Source organism: Eutrigla gurnardus, assembly GCF_963514095.1.
Source record: "Eutrigla gurnardus genome assembly, chromosome: 14".
Taxonomy (NCBI): Eukaryota; Metazoa; Chordata; class Actinopteri; order Perciformes; family Triglidae; genus Eutrigla; species Eutrigla gurnardus.
The window spans coordinates 5867559-5891526 of record NC_139937.1 but is presented as its reverse complement, the minus strand read 5'-3'; the positions used below and the strand labels follow the sequence as shown (position 1 = coordinate 5891526).

At 43.3% G+C, this 23968-nt stretch overlaps 3 protein-coding genes across 5 annotated transcripts; 2 read left to right on the top strand and 1 right to left on the bottom strand.

Annotated features, from left to right (window-relative positions):
- Nucleotides 1-116: 116 nt before the first annotated feature.
- Nucleotides 117-6097, top strand: hacl1 (2-hydroxyacyl-CoA lyase 1). The gene is made up of 17 exons (XM_084027855.1): nt 117-272; nt 510-614; nt 693-733; nt 814-894; nt 976-1048; nt 1128-1205; nt 1316-1410; nt 1526-1638; nt 1740-1875; nt 2096-2201; nt 2416-2499; nt 2647-2748; nt 3253-3407; nt 3585-3743; nt 3834-3941; nt 4042-4228; nt 5231-6097. The coding sequence occupies exons 1-17, from the start codon at nt 222-224 to the stop codon at nt 5261-5263; spliced, it is 1707 nt and encodes a 568-aa protein (XP_083883981.1). The 5' UTR covers nt 117-221; the 3' UTR covers nt 5264-6097.
- A 219-nt stretch (nt 6098-6316) lies between these two features.
- On the top strand, nt 6317-13930 carry colq (collagen-like tail subunit (single strand of homotrimer) of asymmetric acetylcholinesterase). Its single transcript, XM_084027856.1, has 17 exons — nt 6317-6670; nt 7287-7396; nt 7711-7818; nt 8575-8619; nt 8797-8823; nt 9643-9714; nt 9960-10022; nt 10119-10145; nt 10245-10289; nt 10381-10416; nt 10520-10600; nt 10851-10947; nt 11211-11341; nt 11450-11569; nt 11659-11800; nt 11903-12005; nt 12093-13930. The coding sequence occupies exons 1-17, from the start codon at nt 6577-6579 to the stop codon at nt 12160-12162; spliced, it is 1371 nt and encodes a 456-aa protein (XP_083883982.1). The 5' UTR covers nt 6317-6576; the 3' UTR covers nt 12163-13930.
- Nucleotides 13931-15413: 1483 nt separating this feature from the next.
- Nucleotides 15414-23891, bottom strand: plekha8 (pleckstrin homology domain containing, family A (phosphoinositide binding specific) member 8). Of its 3 annotated transcripts, XR_014598360.1 has the most exons (15): nt 23726-23890; nt 23149-23265; nt 22891-23046; nt 22685-22806; nt 22351-22509; nt 22199-22239; nt 21817-21929; nt 20656-20778; nt 20352-20616; nt 19424-19509; nt 18677-18735; nt 18097-18298; nt 17936-17997; nt 15800-17842; nt 15414-15763 (listed from the first exon to the last, which is right to left on the bottom strand). XR_014598360.1 is itself a non-coding variant. In XM_084027708.1 (13 exons), exons 1-13 carry the CDS (start codon nt 23763-23765, stop codon nt 17645-17647), a joined length of 1782 nt encoding a protein of 593 aa, XP_083883834.1. In that variant the 5' UTR covers nt 23766-23891; the 3' UTR covers nt 15414-17644. The 3 variants fall into 3 exon arrangements, 1 of the variants encoding a protein (XP_083883834.1); XR_014598359.1 differs by having other exon boundaries at nt 20352-20778; nt 23726-23891; XM_084027708.1 differs by having other exon boundaries at nt 15414-17842; nt 20352-20778; nt 23726-23891.
- Between the last annotated feature and the right edge of the window lie 77 nt (nt 23892-23968).

Here is a 23968-nt window from a genome sequence, read left to right as displayed (position 1 = left end):
TTGTATTGTCTGCGAGATGTACAATATTCATTGTGTGAGGTCACACACGTAGTGGCTCCTGTGATTGGCTCGCAACCCGGAAGCGATAGGAACGGGGCGGAGTCAGGGACAAACTGAGGAACGTAGCCAGCAAACTCATAACTCGTTGGTAGTTGCAAACAGTTTATGATAGCTTGACCTCAGTTGTACCTCTGTAGGTACATAACAACACCTGAACAGCCATGGACGAAGTGACAGGAGCTCAGCTGATTGCCGAGTCCCTAAAGGCTCAGGTAAGCCCGTTTAAAACATGAAAACACTCCGTGGAGGTTAAAACTAACTTCTGATTCTAACCTGCTAACCGCGAACTGAAGTGGGCCTATATCTTGCGAAACAAACAAAAAAGTGTGTCAAAGTTCAAGTGCTGTGCAGAGTCAGGTTAATACACTTTAAATACAGTTTAAATACTGTACAGTGTAGTTAAATAGCTACACCTCTTGTTTAAACACAATGGCATCTTCTCCCTGCAGAAAGTGGAGTACATGTTCGGGATAGTCGGTGTTCCTGTCATCGAGGTGGCCATGGCTGCTCAGGCTGCAGGCATCAAATATGTGGGAATGCGCAACGAGCAAGCGGTAAAACACGCGACAGCTACACCTGCAGTCACGCTTTTAATGTGATATAACATACTAATACATTGTGTGACCCCACAGGCGTGTTACGCAGCATCTGCCGTCGGGTACCTCACTGGGAGGTAAGTGTTGTTGTGACTGAGGATCCTGATGTGAGCGGCTGGTTGCGTCTTACACGTCTCTGGTGGTTGTTTGCATCCAGACCAGGTGCCTGTCTGGTGGTGTCTGGACCCGGACTCATCCACGCTCTGGGCGGAATGGCCAACGCCAACATGAACTGCTGGTGGGTTTACATCTGCAGCTGTTTTAACGTGTCTCCTGTTGGCCCTGGTCACATTAAACGCTGTGTGTTGGTTCTGCACAGGCCGGTGGTGGTTATTGGGGGCTCCTCGGATCAAAACCAGGAAACAGCAGGAGCCTTTCAAGAGTTTCCTCAGGTGATGCACGCCTTCATGTGGATGTTTTTTCCTCCTGCTGCCTCTGTTATTAAATTAATAGTTTTTCATGCATCGCTAGGTGGAAGCATGTCGCCTTTACAGCAAGTTTTCTGCCAGACCCAGCAGTCTGGATGTCATCCCTTCAGTGATAGAGAAGGTAATATACCCGCTTATTGTTGCATTTTCAGATCTTTGTCCTGTTGCCTTTATCACATAAAACATATTATTATTCATAGTTGGATAATAGTGAATTATGTTTGCTCAAAGGCAGTTCGCACCAGCATGTACGGGCGTCCGGGTGCTTGTTATGTGGATATTGCAGGAGACATGGTCAATGCTAAAGTGGACAGGAGCAACGTCAGGTTTGCTATACATTTTGCCTATTTAGTTTTATTTTAATAAATGTTGTTTTCTGTATAGTATTACGTCTGTGAGTCCAGGTGAGTTGAGGTACAAAGAAGTGTGTCTCTCCTGCAGAGCTGTGTCCTGCTGCCCAGCTCCACCAGTGAGTTTGGCTCACCACGGTGCCATCGCTGAAGCTCTAACCTTCTTGAAAGCTGCTAAACGACCCCTAGTCATCATTGGCAAAGGTAACTTTGAATGAGCTAGAAACCCTACGTTTCCTGACCGGTGAAACCAGAGAAGTTCATTCGATCATCCATGATAACACGGTGATGTTTGTGTCCAACAGGAGCAGCCTATGGCCGGGCAGAAAGTGTTCTGAGGGAGTTTGTGGAAATGAGCGGCCTGCCATTTCTGCCGACCCCCATGGGGAAAGGGGTCCTGCCCGACGACCACCCCAACTGTGTGGCTGCTGCCCGTTCAAGGTCAGCCTCCCTTTCACTATACAAATGTGCAGGGATCGGAAAGTGTGATCATTATCATACAATAATTACATTTTAATGAATGTACATATGTCACAATTATTTTAATATTTGTATTTAGATGTAAGGTTATACATGTAATTCTCCTTATTCTATCGACACACTAAATATATCTGTATTCAAGTTTCTGTCTGAACTGAATATTGCCGTTTCTCTCACAAAGAGCTCTTCTCCAGGCAGACGTTGTGCTTCTGCTTGGAGCCAGGCTGAACTGGATGCTGCATTTTGGCCTGCCGCCTCGATTCAACCCCGATGTCAAGATCATCCAGGTATGTCAGAGAATTGCACCTCTGTCTCTGGTAAAGATTACAAAACAGGAAAGGGAATATATAATATTCATGCAAACCAAATAAGTATAGAAATTCTTAATAAAAATAAAACCACTCTTTTTCAAATGAGAGTCAGACTCTTTGAGAATAGATGTGTTGAAGCCATCTGGAGACTGGATTATATGAACTGATTCTGTTCCGTGTAAACGCTCAGGTTGACCTTTGTGCTGAGGAAATGGGGAACAATGTGAGCCCTGCTGTCGCCCTCCTGGGAGATATCAATGCCGTTGTCACTCAGGTAACTCCGTCAGCACGCAGACCCTCACGTTTGGGATTAATGTCTCTCCTGGTGGTCTGATGTTCATTACAGATAAACTATAAGAGAACAGCTCGTGTGGGTGTTTGTGGAAAGTAATTGTCTTTAATTAATTGGTTGTTTTGTCAGATGCTGGAGGGCGTCCGTAAGGATGGCTGGAAATATCTCTCTGATACCGAGTGGTGGAGCACACTGAAGGACAAAGTTGTTGCTAATGCAAAAATATCAAAGGTGGGTCTGGAGTCGTGTTTGAAAAGCCTGTGATATGTTACTACATATCGTTACCCAAACTGTTTATCAGAATGATAAATAATTTGGTGTGGATGCTGGGAGTGTACACAACATGTCTCAATATTTAAATCTAATTCAAACTGTTTTTAGATACAAAACTCTCATAATCTCACATTTTTACATTGGTGAGTTGACTGTTAAGAGCTGGAGTGGGGAGGAGGTTTAAAATAAAAAAGCAACCTTTTAGCCCTCATTCCTACAATTTTGACTCTTCATACATAATTGCAGGTCAAATTGTAGGGAAATCCTTTCAAAATAAAAGCCCCGGAAAGTATTCCATGTCTAATATACACTCTTGATATAATTCCACTTTTCAATTGAATTCATACTAATTAAACACACCTTTTCCAACTATTTCCTTCTTCACTTTCTTACACATTTAGGTCAGCTTTTCAGCAGTCACACCTCAATTTCCTCAGTAATTTGCTGTTTTTGTAACCACAGGCGCTCGCTCTTCAGTCAACAGTCCCCATGAACTACTACACAGTGTTTCATCACGTTTCCCAGCTGCTGCCACATGACTGTATCATTGTCAGTGAGGGCGCCAACACTATGGACATAGGACGTACTATGCTGAACAACTACCTACCTCGACACAGGCAAGGCAGCCTGTTTTTAAGCTCCTACACTAGCAGATGGATGTGGATGCTCCTGCTAATGTTGCCTCCCACTTTAATCCAGCCCGCCAACCATAACCTCACGACGTTTGACTGAAGTTAGCTTTTAAATTTGTGCATTATAGTCGCCTGTTGTTAGCTAATCCTGAGGATGTGCAGGTTGGATGCTGGTACATTCGGAACAATGGGAGTGGGCCTTGGCTTCGCTATCGCAGCAGCCGCTGTGGAGAGGAGCACGAATAAAAGCCAAAGGGTCGTCTGTGTGGAAGGAGACAGTGCCTTTGGGTTTTCTGGCATGGAAGTTGAAACCATGTGCAGGTGAGTTGGTTGCCTGTCATTTTCTATACAATACATACACTTTAGTAACCACGGCTGCTTAATTGCACATTGTCTCTGTTTTTTTAACAGGTATAACCTACCTGTGGTCATCATTGTGGTCAATAATAATGGTATTTACAGCGGAGTGGATCCTGAGACATGGAAAGAAATGGCAAAAATGGGAGATCTGACCGCTATGTGAGTCTATGCAAATGATCATAACACATTGACTATAATGGTTTTCTCCATGTAAATCAGCTGTGATGTAATGAAATGTCTTCATGATGTCGCCTGTCAGAGCCCCTCCTGTGACCCTCCTACCTGAGGCACGCTATGATGAGGTCATGACAGCGTTTGGAGGTCGAGGGTTCCTGGTGAGGACAGTGGAGGAGCTGCGCAGTGCTTTACAGCTTAGCCTGAGTGACTGGGAGAGACCAAGCCTCCTAAATGTGCTCATCGACCCTTCCTCCGACAGGAAACAGCAGGTAACTCTTACCTGTCAGGAATCTATGTAATCGAGTCGTCTCAGGAATCCTGACATACAGGTCAAACTCCACTGAAGTTTTATTTAAGAAGTTGCAATCCTTTTAAATGGCTTCTTTATAATGACAGGCAGGAAATCCTCCACTGTGGAAATACCACGCCCCCTGGTGGTTGAGGATGTAAATTATGCTCACTTATATTATATATTATATATATGCTGTTGCGTATGTCTTTTATCCAACATGGATCAGAAGGTCAAATCTGAGCGGTTAAAAGGTCGTCATTCACAAGGAGGCATGGCTCCTCCACTGGATGAAAGGGTTAAGGTAACAGAATCCCCTTAGCTTCACAATAAAAGCCCATGGCTGAATCCACATGTCCAGACTTACCAACAGCAGATTTACCGACCTTATGGGTTTATGCACTTTATGCAGCCCCAGTCTCATATTTTTAGCTGGTGCCCCCGGGAGGTAGAAGAGAAAGGAGATGCACAATGCAGCAGCAAAGCCGGGCGTGATGAGAAGCAGCAGCATCTCTCTTCACCAGAAGTAAAGCAGCCTGGTGTTAAGTTGGCTTTCGTCTCATCCTAATAGGGCTGTGTGGCTGACATACCTTACTGAACAGTAATCCACATACTCCAGGTGCACCGCAGAACTGTTGTATTCCTCTCACAATCCCTCCACCTCACACCAACCTGACCTTTCTATTTCAGGGTCCCCATAATTAGAAAGCAAGGCCCTCTGTGTTTATGTTGAATGTATCCATGCAACACATGTTTGAAGGTTGTATGGCTGTGTCCATGGTGCTGAGCTCTCTGTGGCCACCTGATGTGATGTGTTTCACGCATAAGTGTTGTCAATATTCATGTTTAATGTTGAGCTTTTAATCTGTGGATGAAGATTAACTATTTATTTGGTCTGACAAACTTTGAATGTGGAGGCTCCACATTCACCAGCTATCATGTACGGAGGTCTGATACAATGCTGTGTTGTGTGTATTTGCAGGACTTCCCTTGGCTCACACGCTCCAACCTATAGACTGAAAGAGATCTGCCTCTTCCTCCGTCCAGAACTGTATCAGAACTTCAGTGACCGTTTTCCTCTGGAGACTGGAGGGAAACTATAACGCTGCTTTTGATTTTTGTGATTGTTTCCATGAAATAATATTTTTAAATGAATTCTTACTACACAGTAGTATTAAAATAATAATTACAACAATAAAACATTTTCACACATATGCTGAATGTTAATCCTCTTTACTCACTTTTTTCATCTGTTTTTTCCCTTACACATTATAAATGTAATTGCCAACATGATTAATGTACTGTATCTTTAACAGGATTGAGTGGAGGACAGGGGGAAAAGTGGTACAGAAATGTACTACCACATCCAGCTCAACTGTCAACAGATTATTAATTCATCCTAACCCAAACGCCTCCAGTAACTCTGCCTCACAGTTCATTAAACTATGATTATTATTGAGGCAGGTGAAAATGTCATATATTGGTCAACAAAACACTACTTGGTCCGAATGCATACATTTACACATACCTTTGCTTTTACAACTTGTCAGGTCATCTTAACACATGAATACTGGGTTTAACAGCAGTGACAATCTTATGTAATATCTACACATTTTTGAGTGAGTGAACACTGTGATTGTTTTTATTAGATTAACGGTTGTGCATTGGTTTATATCAAGTTGCATTCGTTTCACAATCTCCTGCAGACTTAAATTAGACATTTTTCCCACTTGTGCAGAAAATATGTAATTTTCACATCACTCCAGTGTTAAATAATGCTGGTTGTATTTCCCCATCCCCCAAAGAACCTCATTGGAAATGCAGGCACTTAATTCTGTGGGGCAGATTGGGTAATAAAGCCAATCTGGCCTGGACTAAATGGACAGCATAATGTAAAGTGAACGCATACAAAAAAAGATGGACGAATAAATACACTTCATCTAAAAGTTGGGATGCACAAATGAAATGTCATGCAGAATCCCCTTTGAATCTCTTGCAGAAAAGCCCACTGTTGGTTCGTCATGACAAGTCTCCCCGTGAGAGGAGTGGAAACAACAAAAGACACCCCCTGCAGTAGTAGAGGTCTAATATTGGCACTCGAAGCAGCTGGCGGGTTGTCTCCTGTAATTTTAGCGCACACTGATGCAGAGGAAAGATTTAATGGGCATTGGTCGGCGTCCCCTCTTCTGAGGGCGTAAAGGAGACGGAGCGAGGGAGGGGAGGGGAGCACAGGGAGAGGACGGTGAGAAGAGAGGGAGACAGACAGACAGGCAGTGTGTGAAGGCTGCTGTGGCTCAGACACAAAGTCAGGCAACTATCTGGAGCAGCATGACTCTAACACTTGGACTGTATCTGCCTCTGTGGTTTTGTTATGGCCTGGCTCAATCCTCTTTTCTGGACAGCTTTATTTCATTCCCAGGGGGTAAGAACATTGTATTGAGTGTGTGTGTGTGTGTGTGTGTGTGTGTGTGTGTGTGTGTGTGTGTGTGTGTGTGTGTGTGTGTGTGTGTGTGTGTGTGTGTGTGTGTGTGTGTAGTGTACAGTACATACAGTACTGTGCATGCACAGGTGTTGAGAGAGTTGGGCTGTAAAAGCATGGATATTAAATGTCTAGTTTTTGTATTTAATTTGAGCTCATTATCTTTGTAAAACACACTTGTTTTTATTTTCTTGTCGTCCATGAGATGGACTGAAAATGCCTCTATATATAGCGAGACCAGCTCCAGTCCCTCAGCGAGAGGCACCTCATATTTGTGACCACCTCTAAGAACTGGACGGGTGTCATGATTTGATAGTTAGCACCTGTTTCCCGGTTGCTTATGCTGCTCTTGCATGTTGTAACCTCATCGTCCAGTTTTCCCTGCATGTGTGGACCGTTTGTCACGTTATGTGTACCACAGCGTGTCTTGAGCAGAGCATCACTCAGTAGGTTCAGTTGTTGCAGAAGTGAAGACGGTACAACCTTCTCTGACTGTCTCCCCCTGATTTTGAAGCCCGGCGTCGTCGCCCGGGTAACTGACTGCATGCACCTTGCTCAGCTCTCAGATCCCAGGAGCAGCAGAAGAGGTTCAGCCCATGCTGTTTACTGAGTCCGCCTCCACCCCCACTGTTTCCTCCACCCCCTTCGCTTTGGCGCCGCCACACTCATGTGAGTCAAAGTCATGTGACTTTCTATTGTGGAATATCTGACTGTTGATATGTCCTTGGGTGATGTCCAATCCCCCCCCACACTTACTCTCTTTGACCCCCGAATGATATATACCATTAAAAAACACTCCCATGTTGGAACCTGTTTGCAGGAAGAAATAGCTTAACAAGTCCTTTGCTGTGTGAATTGTTATGTCAACATGAATTCCAGACAAACTTCTTTATCAACAACGACAATTGTGACGGTGTATTTCGGTTCTCTTCTATCTAAAGCAGCCAAAGGGACACACATTTATTTTTATTTTCATTTTACAGAATGAAGACACGTCACTTGATGGCCGTGACTCAGAGCCGAGCAATGAGGGCAAAGGTCCCGCCTGCGTCCGAGGCCCCAGTGGGCCCGCTGGTCCTTCTGGCCCTCAGGTAGAATCCAGACTCTTCCCAAACACCATGGTTATCACAATGCAGCGTAGAACTGGCATTAGCATAAATACACCACTCCCACCACAGTTTGACTTACAGAGATCAATCCCAGGTGTTCCAAGGTGTAAAGAATTAGTACTCCAACAATATCTTACCCTCATCTCCTCTCAAACTTGAGAGTTCCTGCAGAGCAGGAGATGGGGATTTCTCTGGCCCATGTCACAGCGGCCCATTAACGCTCTACATTTAGCTCAGACACAAATAGCCTTTTTCCACTGGCTGCCAGTGCCCCACACATCATTCTCAGAAACTGTCCAAAGAGCTGTCTGCCTTGAAAGCCGTATGGTTTGCGTAAATTCCCAATACAAGCATGTGTCCATGTGTTTGTTTACACTGTAGATGAAAGATGTAGCGACATTTTGCTTCGATAGGTGCTTTTAAAATCCCACCAGGTCCTCTGATAAGCCGTCTCATAAGCAATAAGCAGATTTACCAAATGATTGTGAAAGCGTTGCCCACCTCAGGCAGCTACAGCACCGGCTGGACTGCAGCAGCGTTTCGGCTTATCAAAAGAGACCCACAAAGCACTTTTTAAATCAATAGTGGCCACTCAGCCTTTAGCTAATTGAAACTGCAGCTGTGGGCTCCCAGAAGCAGACATGACTTTGTGGTGGGATGTTGTGGACAACAAAACTAATTTCGATAGATATCTCTCTGAGATTTATGAGCAAATGCCATCATTTTATTGTTTATCAGGGTCCACCCGGATTACCCGGGATAGGAGGGCCTAAGGGAGAAAAGGTAAGCAGTTTACTTCCCCGTGTTCAAGTCATCTCATTTATGCAGCTCATTATACATCCTATAAAGCAACTCAGTATTTGTGTACGCTCAAGATGAACTGCATGACGGCAAGATGCTTTGCTGCAAGTGTGTTAAATAGCTGCTGTCCTTGTCCCCTCCTCCGCATCCTGTTGCCAGGGAGAAATTGGAAGACCTGGGCAAAAGGTGAGAGTCTCCATTAATCACTCCATATTTTCTGCTAAGTGGATTTACTCAAATATGAGATACCGTGCCTCCGCCTGCTAGCTAGCTGGTTGTGCACATCAAGGCGTTGTGTGCGAGTACAACCTTGACAAGACACAGACACACTGACAGGATGCAAGGGAGGCAGATCTGCTGTTTTGATGGCACAGGGATGCAGGGAGCCTCACTATTGACCCCTCAAAGACATCCAGTATCACGCCTCCCTGTCAGACGGCCCTCCCTCCCTGTAAGAACAGAAGGAACAAGCCCACACAGCTTTATTGAAAGCTCAGGACGCAGCGTTTGACCAGGGCAGGCACAAGAGCAGCGACCTCCTTAAATAACCGGTCAGTGTGGTGGAGCAGCAAAAAGCGGCCCGGTGGGAGAGCCTCACTGGCCGGTGGCCTGACTGAGCAGCTTTGCAGCACTGCAGTGCAATTTAGTTTAGTGCTTCAGCCAGGTCATAAATCATTTTATTTCCCACAAGCATGGGCTCCTGTTCTATATACAGCCCATCATTTAATTAAAGAGAGCAAAGTGACAGGGCTCGTTGAGGTCCTTCTCCCCCTACATGTGCAGCAGTGTCTGATAAATACTGGAGCAAGCAGGCTGCCAGCTTATGCAGCAAATCCTGCACTTAGATTTTTCTTTTTTCTTTTTTCTGTGCCCGCAAAGCTAACAGGGGTAAGATGCCCTGATTTCATAATCAGATTACTGCTTCCTCAGCTGGGGAAGCAGTTGCTTTATTAGGTATTCCTATATCTGAGATCATGTGTTAAACTTGATGTCTGCTGTTGTTAGGGTCGTACAGGTCCGCCTGGACTTCCTGGGAAACAGGGACCAGCTGGATGGCCTGGACCAAGTGGGCCCAAAGTGAGTAAGTCAGACCTCATAATGTAGATGATATAATACATGACATGAGATGAGACCAGTAAGTGCCAGTACAAGGTAGGCTAGTGTTAGCTGTTATTTGTACAATTAAATAACCATTTCTATATAAAAGGCTCAACTGCAGTCATAATTTCTCCTCTTGGATGTGGGGATTATTCTGGTGTGCATGTCTGAATAAATGGACTTTAGCCACATGTGTCTTATTCCTCATGTTGCTCTGTCTGCAGGGTGATAAAGGTGACTCGGGGCTGATGGGTTTGCCTGGAGCCAGAGGACCAATCGGGCCACGGGTATGAGATCCATATGAACTACACTGATCTGGCTGATGGAGCTCCCCTTCAAAATGACTTTATTTCATCCTGGATGTTTTGTGTCTTTAATTCTAGGGTTTACCTGGGTATAAAGGGGAAAAGGTATGTAACAGCTTTGTTGTCATCGTTCAGTAGAAAATGCAATACGATACATTGATCATTGATCTTAATGTGATGTAACGCTGTAATCTGCTCCATCAGGGTTATCGAGGTGACCGTGGGGAGAGCGGAGTAAAAGGCAGCAAGGTGGGCATCAGTCAGAGGGGTTGTTGTGAATGAATGTAGCAACACTACAGTACAGTAAAGTTGATCTATCTTTTAATGATCTTGTACTCAGGGTGCGATGGGCTTCCCGGGAATGCTTGGACAGAAAGTGAGAAACACATGCAAACAAGAAGTTTTGAATTTGTTACGCAAAAATGACAAAAACTCTCCAAATCTGAGCAAATGGAACGTTGAGTTGATTTGTTGTGCAGGGTGAAATGGGTCCAAAAGGAGAAGCTGGGATCTCAGGAAACAGAGGACCCACCGGCCGACCAGGCAAGAGAGGCAAGCAGGTGAGGAAACATTCATTTTGCATTGTATCCAAAATACATGGAGTTATATACGCACACAGCGATTGACAACAGTAGATAATAATAATAATTTGTCTTCAAAATGTAATTCATGGCCATGCAAAAATATATAAAATATATTTTATTTGAAAATATTTTTCTATGCTTGACATCAGTTTTAACCTTTTGACCTTTGAAACATGACGTAAATAAATGCTCATAAATCTTGTGTATCGTTTTGATTGCATTTCAGGGAGTAAAAGGAGACACGGGCAGTATTGGTCCCATGGGACCTGCAGGCCCACAGGGAACTCCAGGCCAACCTGGTCCTCCTGGTTCTCCTGCCACTGGTGAGAACTTTGTCCTCTTTGAAACGTTGGTTTGTGTGTCTCTTGTGAAAAGCTGTGCTGCCGTGTGAGGAGCAACACCGGTAGTCTGACTTAGCACCAGAGAAACTTGATCTCCGAGGTGAAACCAGACGCTGGCTTCATGACTCCATGTGGCTGTAAACGGATTCACAGATGGCGAACCTCGTTGCAGTTTAAGGAATATTATATCAGATAATGATCGTTTCTTTGTATATAATCCTGCTGTCCTCTCTGTGTATGTTCAGGACTCTACATGGTTGGAACAAAGGGGGTACGTGGTCCACCAGGGCCTCCAGGAAAGTGTAGCTGCAACACTCACAGTAATTCTGCATTCGATGATTATTCTTCCAGAGGAAACTATCCAAAAGTACCTGCGGTGAGGAATTGATTGTCTTGTCAAAATGCAAAGTTAGTGCACATTTCTGAAAAAACTCCAACAGGCCTCAACTATATAATTCAAAATGCACAATTGCCTTTCATTCAGATTTTCATTGTAAGCAATGAGGAAGAACTGGAGCGGCTTCACATAGATAATGCTCTTGCATTTCGCAAAGACCAGAGGTCTCTCTATTTCAAAGACATCGATGGCTGGCTGCCGATCCAGGTATCACTGCATGCAGCTACGTCTGTTGATTTCAGCTCATTTTATGTTTTGTTCCTTTTTATTCAACTTTTTTCAAATCTCTGGAAAAGACTTTCCCATTCCAGTTGACGCCGTTCCAGTCCATGGAAAACGCACCTGATGACGATGGTTACTGTGGTGACGGGATCGTGCAGGTTTCCACTGGGGAGGAGTGTGACGACAGAAACCGAGTGGTCACTGACGGCTGCGTCAGTAAGTCAGGCGTCCGTGTTCAGAGGCTGTAGCTCCTTAGCTGTGCTCTGCTGTGCACGTATAACATGAGCCCTCCACCTCTGCTGTCTCCCCTCACCACAGAGTGTAAACACGCCTACTGTGGAGACGGATACCGCTATGAGGGGGCCGAGGAGTGTGATGGAAAGGACTTTGGATACCAGACATGTAATTCATATCTTCCAGGGTAAGCACAGTGTCCAACTATAAAAGCGTACAAGTAGTTGTTGACATGCTCAACTGATTGAAACTTTGTTTCTCCTGACTTTCCTAGATCATATGGTCACCTCAAGTGCACACCATACTGTGCTATCGACTCCACAAACTGCAAGTACTTCACTTGAGGAGCTAGCTGGACAGTGCAGCGGGATCTTCTGTGTGTTATTTGGAATATTTTCATGCAAAAAAAACAAAAAAGAACAATAATGCTCCGAGCAAGAGCCTCTGAAATTAGAGGACGCCAATGATTCTATGATGAAAGAAAAAACTAAACATATGAATATATATATAAATATATATATATACTATAAATAACTCCTCTGTATTGCTGCTGATGAGGTGCTAAGTAGCTCCCCGGAGTTATAGTATGTCAGTGGAAGTGAAAACATTCACCCACACGTAGGAAAATGCACAGGACAACTGCACTCAGTCTTAACAAGCAGGACTTAAGACTGGCCTCCTCACCTTGAATCCGCCTCTGGATGCAACAGTTGTGTGACGGCCATGCAGAGACTTAATTAAGAGCCGGTGGGAGATGTTGAAGAGGAGCAGTAGCCGGGGCCGGAGGCGTATTCAATCTTGACCCAGTTACTGTTGGGAAGGAGAGTAGGACATCCAGAGCTATGGCCTCGGGTATTCCAATGACAGTGCACAGCATATGCATGAGGCTGGGATTACTGAGACCATGATAGCGCCTGTCACTATCAAAGCATGTAAACCCAACACTTCACTTATTATCGCCACAACACGGCTTGTACTGTGTTGCCTCAATATCACATCAAGAATATCAGTTAAAAGGTAACAACCAGACTTATATGTGTGGTTAGGGATGAGATGGAGGTGCATGGATGTGCACTTGTAATATTTCAGTGACTGTTACATCAGGAGGTCCACTTGGCCTCGGTATCTTGTGGTGGTATTGTGCTTGACAGGGATTTTCAGTCTGGACATGTTTCATAAATCCCCCCCACCAAATAAAACACTTCTCAGGTACCAACAGGTAATGTAGCTCCACACACCACCCCCCCACCCCCACCACTCTCTTTGTAAATGAAATGGCAGTGACTGTACGCTGAAGCACACAGACCTCCTGTGCTCCCGTGAGAAATGAAATACACTGTAAATGAAGGCTTGAAACTGTTACGTTCTTAATCTTCTCACTGCACAGCAAAGACTGGGATCTGACTGTCTGTGGCTGCTAAAAAAAAAAGGGGGAGGGATTTCTATTCCAGTCTGTTCTATTGGTCATCATTACTGTATTTACTCTAATACCTCTTTATCCAGTCTTTGTGTCTTACGGTATATACAACACACAGAGAAACACGACAGTAAACTTAACGGTGTAGATGTAGGAAGCTGTGTGTTTTTGTTACCAAATGGTGAAAATGACTTTGCCGATATAAGCTGACATGTTCCATAAGCTAGAGTGTGAGTCGCAGTGCCAAGGGAGACCCGTTCTCAGCCACGATATAGTCAGGTGTTATAGTGATTCTTCTGCAAAAAAAGAAAGACTGTTAACTATATCGTCTCCGCATGCTTGCGATACCGTGCCAATGAGTGTGAAATGCTTCTTTTTTTTTGGTAAATCATTGCATTCATCAGCATAGCAGGTGTCTTAAGAAATACCAGAGTGTAGCTAAGTATGTATGACACATATGACATATATGATAGTGATGAAACGCATTGGAAACTGTGTTTAAATGTCCTGTACTGCTGTGCTGCGTGTGCACAACAATCCTGAAAACATAACATGCATGTGGTAACTGTAAGGCTTTATGAAATATATAGTACGCACTGTGACTGGGATAGTGAACGTTCATTTTGTTGCATTACTCTGATATGATTTATACAGTAGTTGTGGATCATTTTAAAAAATAAATAAATAAATAAGGAATTTAAGTGATTGAAACCCGTCTGCCTTACACTCTTGCATCTTTAGACTTTAGTCAGAGGTTTGTCAGCAGCGTTGTGTCGTAACCAAGTGGTGACAGTGATTGGATGCTCTGCAAGAAAGCCAGACAGTGATGGAGATGCTATTGATGTTTCCTTCAGAGCACTCATTGTAAAAAAAGAAGAAGAAAAAGGAGGACAAAGCAGATGTCTGTCAAGTGGGAAATGGATGTTGTCAGCAGCTCCTTGCAAAGTGCTGAATTAGACTAAACAGTTAACAGACCAGGCAGTGAACTCTTGCCGTTTTCTCAGACATGGCAATGGGGCTTTTTCCAGTTTTATTCTGTCTCGATGAAGCCCCCCTCAGAGGACAGTCTGTGCCTGGAGATGAGGCCCGGTGATACAGGTCGGGCACGGCCACCCGCCAGCGTTGCAGCGGAGATGTTTGAGGCCGTACCATATAACTCTATTAGCATGCCGTACTTCTTTCCAAATCACATCAGGGCAATTTGTCTGCAGAGAGACCCAGAGTAAGAGCTTACCTTAGTGTATTTAGCCCATCATGTGCATTCTCCTGACCAGGCCAATCAGATTTGTGCCACTGATGTCACAGTGCAGCACTAAATGTTGCTGGAGATGCATCGGCCAACCTGATTCTACTCCTCCGTAATGAAAAGATGTGCTGTGCTCACAGAAGAATCCCCCCCAAGTGAAGTTTGGGAACCTTTAACAGTACAAATTATTCATGAACTAATAGCTGCTTTGTTTTCAACATTTGATTGGGTTCCCCCCTCTCCCTCAAAGACGCCGGTCATGGAGTTCAGTGTGGGGGAACAGGATCTATTTTTGAGCTCTTACATTAAAGTTGATGAAGTGAAATCAAACACCTTTTCCAACAAAAGGGGTTATTTTAGTGCAGGTTGGGTGGTGTAGCATTACAGCTGTGTGGGGCGATGAGAGCGAGGCCACGGGGAGAGGAAGCAGGCAGGGACCCAGCTGCTGGCTCAAGGCGAGTGCAAATCCCTGACCTCTAAGCAGGAACGGCTGGCACGCAGGGTGCCGAGGTCCTGGCAGACTCACTGCTGCTGCACATGCAAAACACTCACAGCAGAAGTATACAAAGGTGTTATTGGAGCTCATCCCACTGTTGTTTAGACAAACTAGAACACCTGCACAGATTTACAAACTTACTCATCGATTTGTTCGTTTAACATGCAAAATATAGAGGAGTGAGGGTTAATTATACACTCAGTTTGTTTTTAGTACCATGACTAAATGTGCCAGGGTTCACAGGAAATGGTGCATTGTTCTCTCAAAACAGAAGATTAGTCATAAAGACGAACAAGGAAAGGATCAGAGATTAACTGAGGTTCACCAGTTAAACTCAACACACATCTCCAAACAGGGCAGAAACACGGCATTCTGGGAGTAGATATACAGGAGGACACACTTAGCTATGACAGGACTGGACACACGCCAAGGCAACTTAATTATTTATTATGTAAAAATCAAAAAAGCATCTTATATACATAGTCATAGAAAAAAACAAAGAAAATGTTTGCAATATTACAATGGAATATTCTCAGGATTAACGTCGGGATTTATCTGAAACAGGAAATCAGCCCATTGCACATCTGTGATGTAAAGCTGCTGCAAATGATTTACATCCAAGAATTATTACTGGATCATTCCTGAAAACACAAAAGAAAAGTTAGAATAAATGTAACAATACTATATGGTATGTTTTGGTAAGGGGGGGGCTTCCCCCTGTGATGATGAATCTGTTTCCTTCAAATGGCTCAGGGACAAACTTGGCCAGGAGGCGGAGTCTTACTCCTGGTTCTCCATTATTGAAAGTACATCATGAAATACTCGAGTATATGAAGAACAGTGCATAGACAACATGGAGAAATCTGTAGAGTTGACTACCTGAATCTTACTGTTCATCATCAGTACAGAGAGAGAAGCAACATATTTTAACTTTCTATCATCTACCTCCTTTATGATTTACATAATTAATTCAGGAGCTTGGCCTATATTCAGTTTCCATTGGTACATATGTTACTTAAAACATAAAACCATGCGATCAGTGAACATGCTGGATGGATACAAATGTCCATACATTCACAACAGCTGGCCTACGATGATCCCCATGACATTAATGCAAACTGTATAACTTAAGACGTAATAAATAGACATTGTGAAAATGCATTCTATGCATAGGCTTGTGCAGAGGCAGTTGTCAGTACTTAACCAGCTACACTGTGTTATTTCACTCTTGTGTGTTGTGGTTCTCCAGGCAGCGGAGGCTAAAGCCGTTCACACGACAGCTCCTGTTTGGTCCCACAGAAAGTCTCTCTTCAGCAACGTACAACTAAACATTGTCAAACTGCAGGATTTATATTCACAATTCAGAGAAAGAAAATTAATTCAATATTAATCACAACACTAACCCCCAACCCTAACCCTAATTTCAACAGAAAGTGCAATAACTAACTTTTCATTTAATACAAAAAGTAAGCCCAGTTTGCAATTCCATCACATACTTAAGGCATATACAAGTCATAGGGGGAGAAAGAACAGCCTCTCTCAAGTCTATGGTTTTACGTGTCGGGACAACAATAAAAACCATCTGGTCCGTCTTAAAGTTAAGCAAATACAACCTCAGATGAACAAGAACATATTTCATCGGACATTATTAATTTAACAAACAGTAAGCCAGGACGTAGAAGCAGTGTGTGAAAGTTAAGTACAGCTTACTGCTTCCACAGGAATTCATAATTAGCAGCAGGTGTTGCTGATCAAATGCACTTGATTAATTTATGATCAGCAGGTGTGACCAGCTCTGTAACAGGTTTCGTCAGTTTGCTGGAGCATTCAGGTGTGTGTTAACTCGAGAAGGGTTACAGGGTGAAACGCATCATTCCACAGTGAGAACATTCTAGATAAAGAATCATACAGAAAAGGATTACTTCAGGTTATTGCTGCTTAGGGCGTTTCTACAAGCATTTGAATCATAGGGGTGTACTTAGTTTTTCACACATGGCATCTTTTTGTTGGGGTCATATTTGCATACTTTTAGGACCTGGTAGGGACCAAATTATTTTTCTGTTTTTATGAGGTCCTGATAGGTAAAACCATAGAAGTGAACAAGGGTTTGTTTTTTTCCCCCATGACTTTATATTGGGTATTGGAACAATTTGTTTTTGTCAAACAAGTGCTTTGTGTTAGTTGCAAGTATCCCTGTTTCACGAATCCGAGGAAACGGGACAATCTTCAATTATAAAAAAGTCTTTGCATTCAGATCAGTTCAACGGGAATCACAAACGATCTTCCAGGGAAGTAACGAGAGCCAAATACCTCGTGGTTAAGAACCTGTACATAAATGTGTCTGCATAGTAGGGTGTAAAACCCCTACACTGTCATTGGTCTTTTAAACAAGACCCAGTAACTACATGTTATCAAAACCATAACGCCTCAACTGTTAACGCTTGCTCCTAAAAACAGACATGATAACCTTCTTAGACCACCTACTGTCGTAGAGATTAACAACCACTGGAAACACCTCACACTGACACGGGACATGCTCACTATTTTGAACACAAGATGCGCGTGATGCATCTGGCACCGTCCTTCAGCAGGCAGCCACTACCCTCCTCCCCCCGACTGACTGGTTCTGTCCTTCCTTGAACGTGGATCCTCTCTCTGTTCCACGTTTCACACCACCTCATCAGACTCCAGGTTGTATTCTTCGTACAGGGCATCGAGGATGGCCAGATGCCTGTCCATGGCAGGCAGGTACACTCCCAGGTCCCGGTGCACGCCCCTGATGAAGCCGCCCTTCAGCTCTTCGCCCTCTCTCGACACCAAGGCAGCGGAGAAACTTTGATAAGACGGGGCAGCTCTCAGCGCCAACTGGGGAACACAGAAGCATGCGATCGTCACATGCCAAGAACAGATGAACCCCGGTGGGAGGGGGGAGCTTTAGTGAGAGTGAGAAATACCTACAGCAAAAACACCTCGCACAACCCATCCGTGGTACTGGCGAAGGGTCTTTCCATAGGCGTTATCTGGGTGACATGACAGGCAGAATGTGACGGGACTGAACGTGCATTAAGTTCCATGTATTTGAACTCGGCAGATTTGTCCATCAGAAAACTCAGACTCACTCAGCGCTACGTGGATGTCTTGTTGTCCTGCGTTGACCTCTGACAGGAACTCCCTGAGGAACTTCAGGCCCCGTCTGAGCCACAGCAGAGCCTCGCTGGCAGAGTTGCGCACCCGGGCAACATCTGTGTGGACTTCGTGCAGCACGATGGACTGTAGTGTGGGGAAGCTGTCGGGATCCGACATCAGCTTCTGGTGAATTTTCTACGGGGTTAAATAGATATGGTGATATGATGACATGACCGGGAAACAGATCCTGTTTCTACTCATCAGTCTTACTCTGATTTGACAAAACTATAAAGTAATACATTTTATCAGCTCGATTAAGTTACTCGATCAATTTACGTCGACAGAACAAGAATATGAGGACTGATAAGCCATGTCTGATTTTGTTTTTTTTAAAGCTAAACAAGTCAAGCAGCGTTGTATAAGCAAGATCTCCTTGTTGACATATAGTAGATTGTTAAGTTCCAATATTGATTCATCCCGATTATAACTCTGTGTTGAGATTTAGAGCCACTTATTAAGGACTGAGCCATCATTTCTTCTTTAAGACAACCCATCAATGACATGTACACATACCTTGATATTTCCAACAAAATCCATTTTAACAGGTGCAAACACTGTGGACCCCAGCTTGTCTGAGAAGAGAAAATCCATGATCATTTCTTTGTCGCTTATGAAGAGAAGATTCTTAGTGTTGTATCATATTATGAAGACTTTACAGTGCTGTAGCTGTTAATAGTCAGTGAGGAAAAATTTAAAGTGATAACAAGAGCAGAAAACCCTGCGAAAATCAATTTGGGTGGAAAATGTTTGAGCACAACTGGACGAGAGCAAAAAGTTACCTTAGATTCAATTTAGTCATTAAATAGACTTTCAAAGTTCTTCTTTGTGAACTACTTGACAATTCCCTCCAAAATTGGCACAAGAAATGTTGTTTTGCAGTCTAGTTATCGTTACTGTGACTGACCACCTTTATCATTGTGTAGTACACACAGACAAGGACACGCGTGCAGAAATGTGAGCTAACTTAATGAGATAGACCGTCAGGCTACAAATTATAATTACAACCACGGAAAGACATTCAGCTGCAGAAGGAAATAATGAGAGCACAAAAGAAACTGATGATGAACCCAAAACAGAAAGCTGCCACCTCATTAACTACAGACAACGTGAATGAGAGCATGCACAAATGAGAAGAGAAATAGAAGGAGGAAGTGTTCCTTATAAAAGTTATAAAGGGGGAAATGACCACGTGTGTAGCATCAGCATGAGGAAGAGTAGCAGGTTAAGATGAGGAGGAGAGACTGAAAGTGACCGGCCTACCTAATACAGGTACTATTGCATAGCATGAGTCCAAAAACTCTTGTGTAGGGATACCATTGTCGTCGTCCAGTCTTATATCACTAAATCTAAAAAAAAGTAGAACAGATTCAAAACAGGAGAATATATTAGAGGTAAGTATGCCATTTAGATTTTTATTTGATCAACTCAAACAGGAAAAAAAAGAGAAAAAGGGTACAAACATCAAAACCAAGCCAGAGAAATGTATCATACAGTGTCATGCAATTCTATGCCTGACAATACCTGAGACTATTCTGCTACTTTTGTCTACAACTTGTTATTGTTGCTTCGTTCATGTTGATCTGAAACGGTCTCATCCATTTTTAAAAACACCAACTCCAAAATGCACATTCTCTACTTGCCATCTTGCAGTTGAATACTGGATAAGTGAGACAATTATTTATCCATTATAATAACATTTATGTCATAACTAAATATTACATAATTGATTATAAACACGCTAGTCCATAGTTCAGTAACAGTCTTCAAGGTCTTTAAAAAAGTAAAATAGGTTTGAAATACAGAGTAAAACAAAAAAAGCTTTACAAACCCAAATATCAGATGAGGGCCTCTCTGTGTCATGTGATCAAGAGAGAACACACTAATATAAAACACTTACAATGACAGTTTGAAATGGATTCAGTTTAAAATGATCCAAACCGGTTATTATCAATTCTGTGCGACACAGTAACACAATTCATATATTTCCACAAACTAAGTAATTGTGCAGTTATGTCAAACGATGCAGCAGAAGTGCAGTGCCTCAAAGACAAAAATACTACATATAGCTTAGATTGGTAAATCCTAATACTGTCAGAGTGAAATATCACAGACGATCATACAGTAACTTCGTACAGTAACAAATGTGTGACCCTAAAGGATGTGACCTTCCTGAGTAGCATTTTCATACCTGTGGCTCATTGTGCTGAAGAAGGTTTCCACCTGCTCGGTGTCTTCGGACTCGGCTGAATCTCTGGAAGCTCCGCCTTCGTGCTGAGCCTCTTCTTGGTCTGGAACGGGTTCCTGCTGGTGCTGAGGCTGATCGGCGTACGCTTCCTCGTTGTTGTTGTCATGCTCTTCCTGACTTTGGCCCGATTTGTGCATTAGCTCTTGTTTAGTCTCCATGTGATCTTCTGCTTCAGTCTCCTCCTCCTCCTCCTCCTCCTCCTTCTCCTTCTCCTCCTCCTCCTTCTCCTTCTCCTCATCATTCTCCTCATCATTCTCCTCAACCTTCTCTGCTGGTTGTTCGTAGTGTTCAATCTCAGAGGTATTCTGGGTAGTGTGTAAAGCTGGATCCGCTCGCTCCTCGTGGACTGAACCGTTGCTGGCGTCGATATCTGCGTGACACAGTACGATGAAGGTTACCAGACAAAAGGGAACTCAGAATATGGTTTCAGTCGAGTCCACCACAGCAAGTCTGAAGCTCGGTGTTCATCAGACTGTGAAGGCAGCACTCCGTGATGACATGCACAACCATCATGGAGACTCGCTTTAACCACTGGTACTCATTATATGACAGACTTCAACAGCAGCACTAAATACATTTTGCATTGAGTAGACCACGTGGTCGTGACCACACTGGACTAGGATTTGACAGTATGATTCTAGAGGTGCTTTTTATTATCCTCTCTTTGTTTTGGTGTTTTAGCCCCATACATAAAAGACTATCACATAAATTACAATCATCACACGGTTCTCAAACCCTTATATGTCTCCAAAAAGTCATACAATTAGCTGTCGTTTCTATATAAGACAATGAAACAAATGAAAAATAAATGATCCATTTAGATTTTCTTCATTTTTTTGTGAAGTGTTAATTAGTTAATTATAGTGTGCACTATTGCATCAAGTCCAAATGAAAGTAATATATTCTAATATAATATGTAACAAATCAATGGTTGCTTTTATGTACTTACTTTTTCAACAAAGTGTTAACTGCTTTTAAATGCTCATATTATCTAATAAGTGGGCCACCGCATCAATACTTAGCACTTACATGTATTATGGGTTTTAAATAACATATTTGTATTCACAGTGAGATATCATATGTATTATAGATAACCCAACTCGTTAAATTGGAAAGTTAGAGAGTTATTTTCCATCACCGGTAGAAGCTTCCCCCATTTAAAGGCTTTGCTACTGCTAAGGGAAATGCAATAACGTAACTGGGGCATCCATCACTGCCTGCTCACTAAAAAGCAATAATCCATCCACATGAGTTCCAAGTATGTCCACACAACAACCAGACCCCCTTTTGCTGTGTGTGTGTGTGTGTGTGTGTGTGTGTGGGGTGTTTCTTTATGGAATGCAGTAATGATTATCAGTTCTGGGAACTGGGCAGCACGTGAGGTGAGTGGTTGGGAGACGTGACCTACCTGATTGGGAATGATGTTGCTCTGGTCTTTCGGGCTCATCTGGTCCTTCGGCTCCAGAGTCGAGGCTCTGGTTGTCGTGTGCTTCTCCTGAGGTTTCGGCCAAATCGTTCCATCTGGAAATAATTTGAGCGCACAATGTTTCTAAACTATAAATGCACTACTTTTTTAGCAAACATAATTACATCTAGTGCCACAGAAATGGAACATTAAAGACAATATTATTGTGTCAACGGAAACCACTGGGAAAGGAAAGGGTGTTTCATTTTCACCTCACTTTCCAACTGTTCCGCATCACTCACTGTGCTGAGTGAACATCTATGTGAGTCAATGAGTGAAGGAGGGGCAGAGTAGGACATATAAATAGATAAGACAGAGAACCTACTTTTCTCCAAGGTTCTGTTTTAAATGATTGACAGGTTTAATCTGTTGGAGAAACAAGACATTAGTTAGAAAAGATCAAACTCAAAACAAGCTATACAGTTTGGACTACATGTCGCCAGTTTATCCAATTTTAGACACGTGGCATAAATGTACCTTCTGAGGTTTGATGGCTGCTACTGGAGGAGATCCCGGCGGACTCTGTTTTGCCATATCCGTACTGAACGTGTGGTTTGCTATCTGCATGCATTCCTCCAGAGTCTTGAGGAAAGTGGTGCATGTCGACTTCACCATGTCTCCAGTGTCTATTCCTGTCTGCAAAGGGCACACAAATGCGGAACAGTTGGAAAAGCAGATGTACTTGTGATACTTGCTGTTCTATTAGTAAGCATACGCACACAATTATTTGATGCCTTGCAAACGGGCTGCTCTATATTGCAGTTGCAGCAGCTCCTCTTATTTCATCGGCTCATCCGAACCTTAACCTTACCTCCGCTGTGTCTCCTTGCTCATCATTCTCCTTGATCTTGTTTATTTGTTGTAGAAGAAGGTCACAGTACAATCTGAGTTCTGACATCTTGGTCTTTAATGCCTCTGTGTTTTCCTGGAGCTCTGTAATAAAAATGGCAAATGAGCAAATGTATGCAAATACGTTTTACAAATTTGAATACTAGCTGTACTCTGGCCTCCTAATACCTTTTTCTCTCTTTGTTCGGTTGTCTGTAAGGCAAGCTTTGGCTGTTCCCAGTGCCACCAGCCATTTCTGCCTCTCTGCAGCGTTGATGGCTCTGAGGTAAAAGTACTGCTCCCCCGGTATGGTCAGGTCCACCCGTGTGGAGTCTGAGGAATTAACTAAAAGAACAGAACACAGCAGCAAACGTGCATGTGAGATCTCCATCCCAAAGGGGATGAATCACAGTAACGTTAGGCGGGGACACGGTGAGCCACACAGACCTTGGATTTCACAAACGGAGATTTTAATGCTGCCCTTGCAGCCTTTCCACGCATCTTCTTGAGAGTCATAGTAAGACAAAGTTCCTCCGTCGAGCACAAACCAACGAGGTTGCCAACCTGGCAACAAAAAATATATGATTTTAGATCGTGGCAACGTTTTTAACAATATTGGAATTCAATTAGGAACAAGGCAATACAGTTAAACCGTGTTATCTAGTTAGCTTTGTAAACTTCGAAAGAGTTAACGTTAACACTCACGTTAAGTTAGCAACAGCTAGCGTTAATCAGTTGTTAAATCAGATTAGAATGACAGATGGGGGGACACACGCTACCGACGTTAGATACGCTACCTGTTAAGCCTACATACGTAAGGTTTACTTCTAATTCGTTAAAGAGCAAACTTAACCCAACAACGTTAAAGAGAAACCTGTAAATGTAAAGTGGTGGATAAGCGCCGATAGTTGAAGGCTAACGTTAGCTTACACGTCGCCTGTTCACATTATAAGTGCGCTACGACGTTGTCATGCTAGCTAGCTGCACATATAATCGAAAAAACCTAACTGTGAAGTCAACTTACCGCTAATGTAATTGGTCCATTTATGCAGCATTCCTTCCATTTTTAAATACGTGTTTTTTTGCCGTTCATTACTTGTTTATCATAACAAGATATGATGCACAGCTGATTGCAGCGACTCCATCGGGCCCCGAGTGTGTGATTTAGTGGAGTAACGTGCACAGCTTTACATGCCAGCTACGTAGATAAAAGTGCGGTAACTTATTTGTGAATCGCCGCTCGAACGACGTTCCTCCCACTAACATC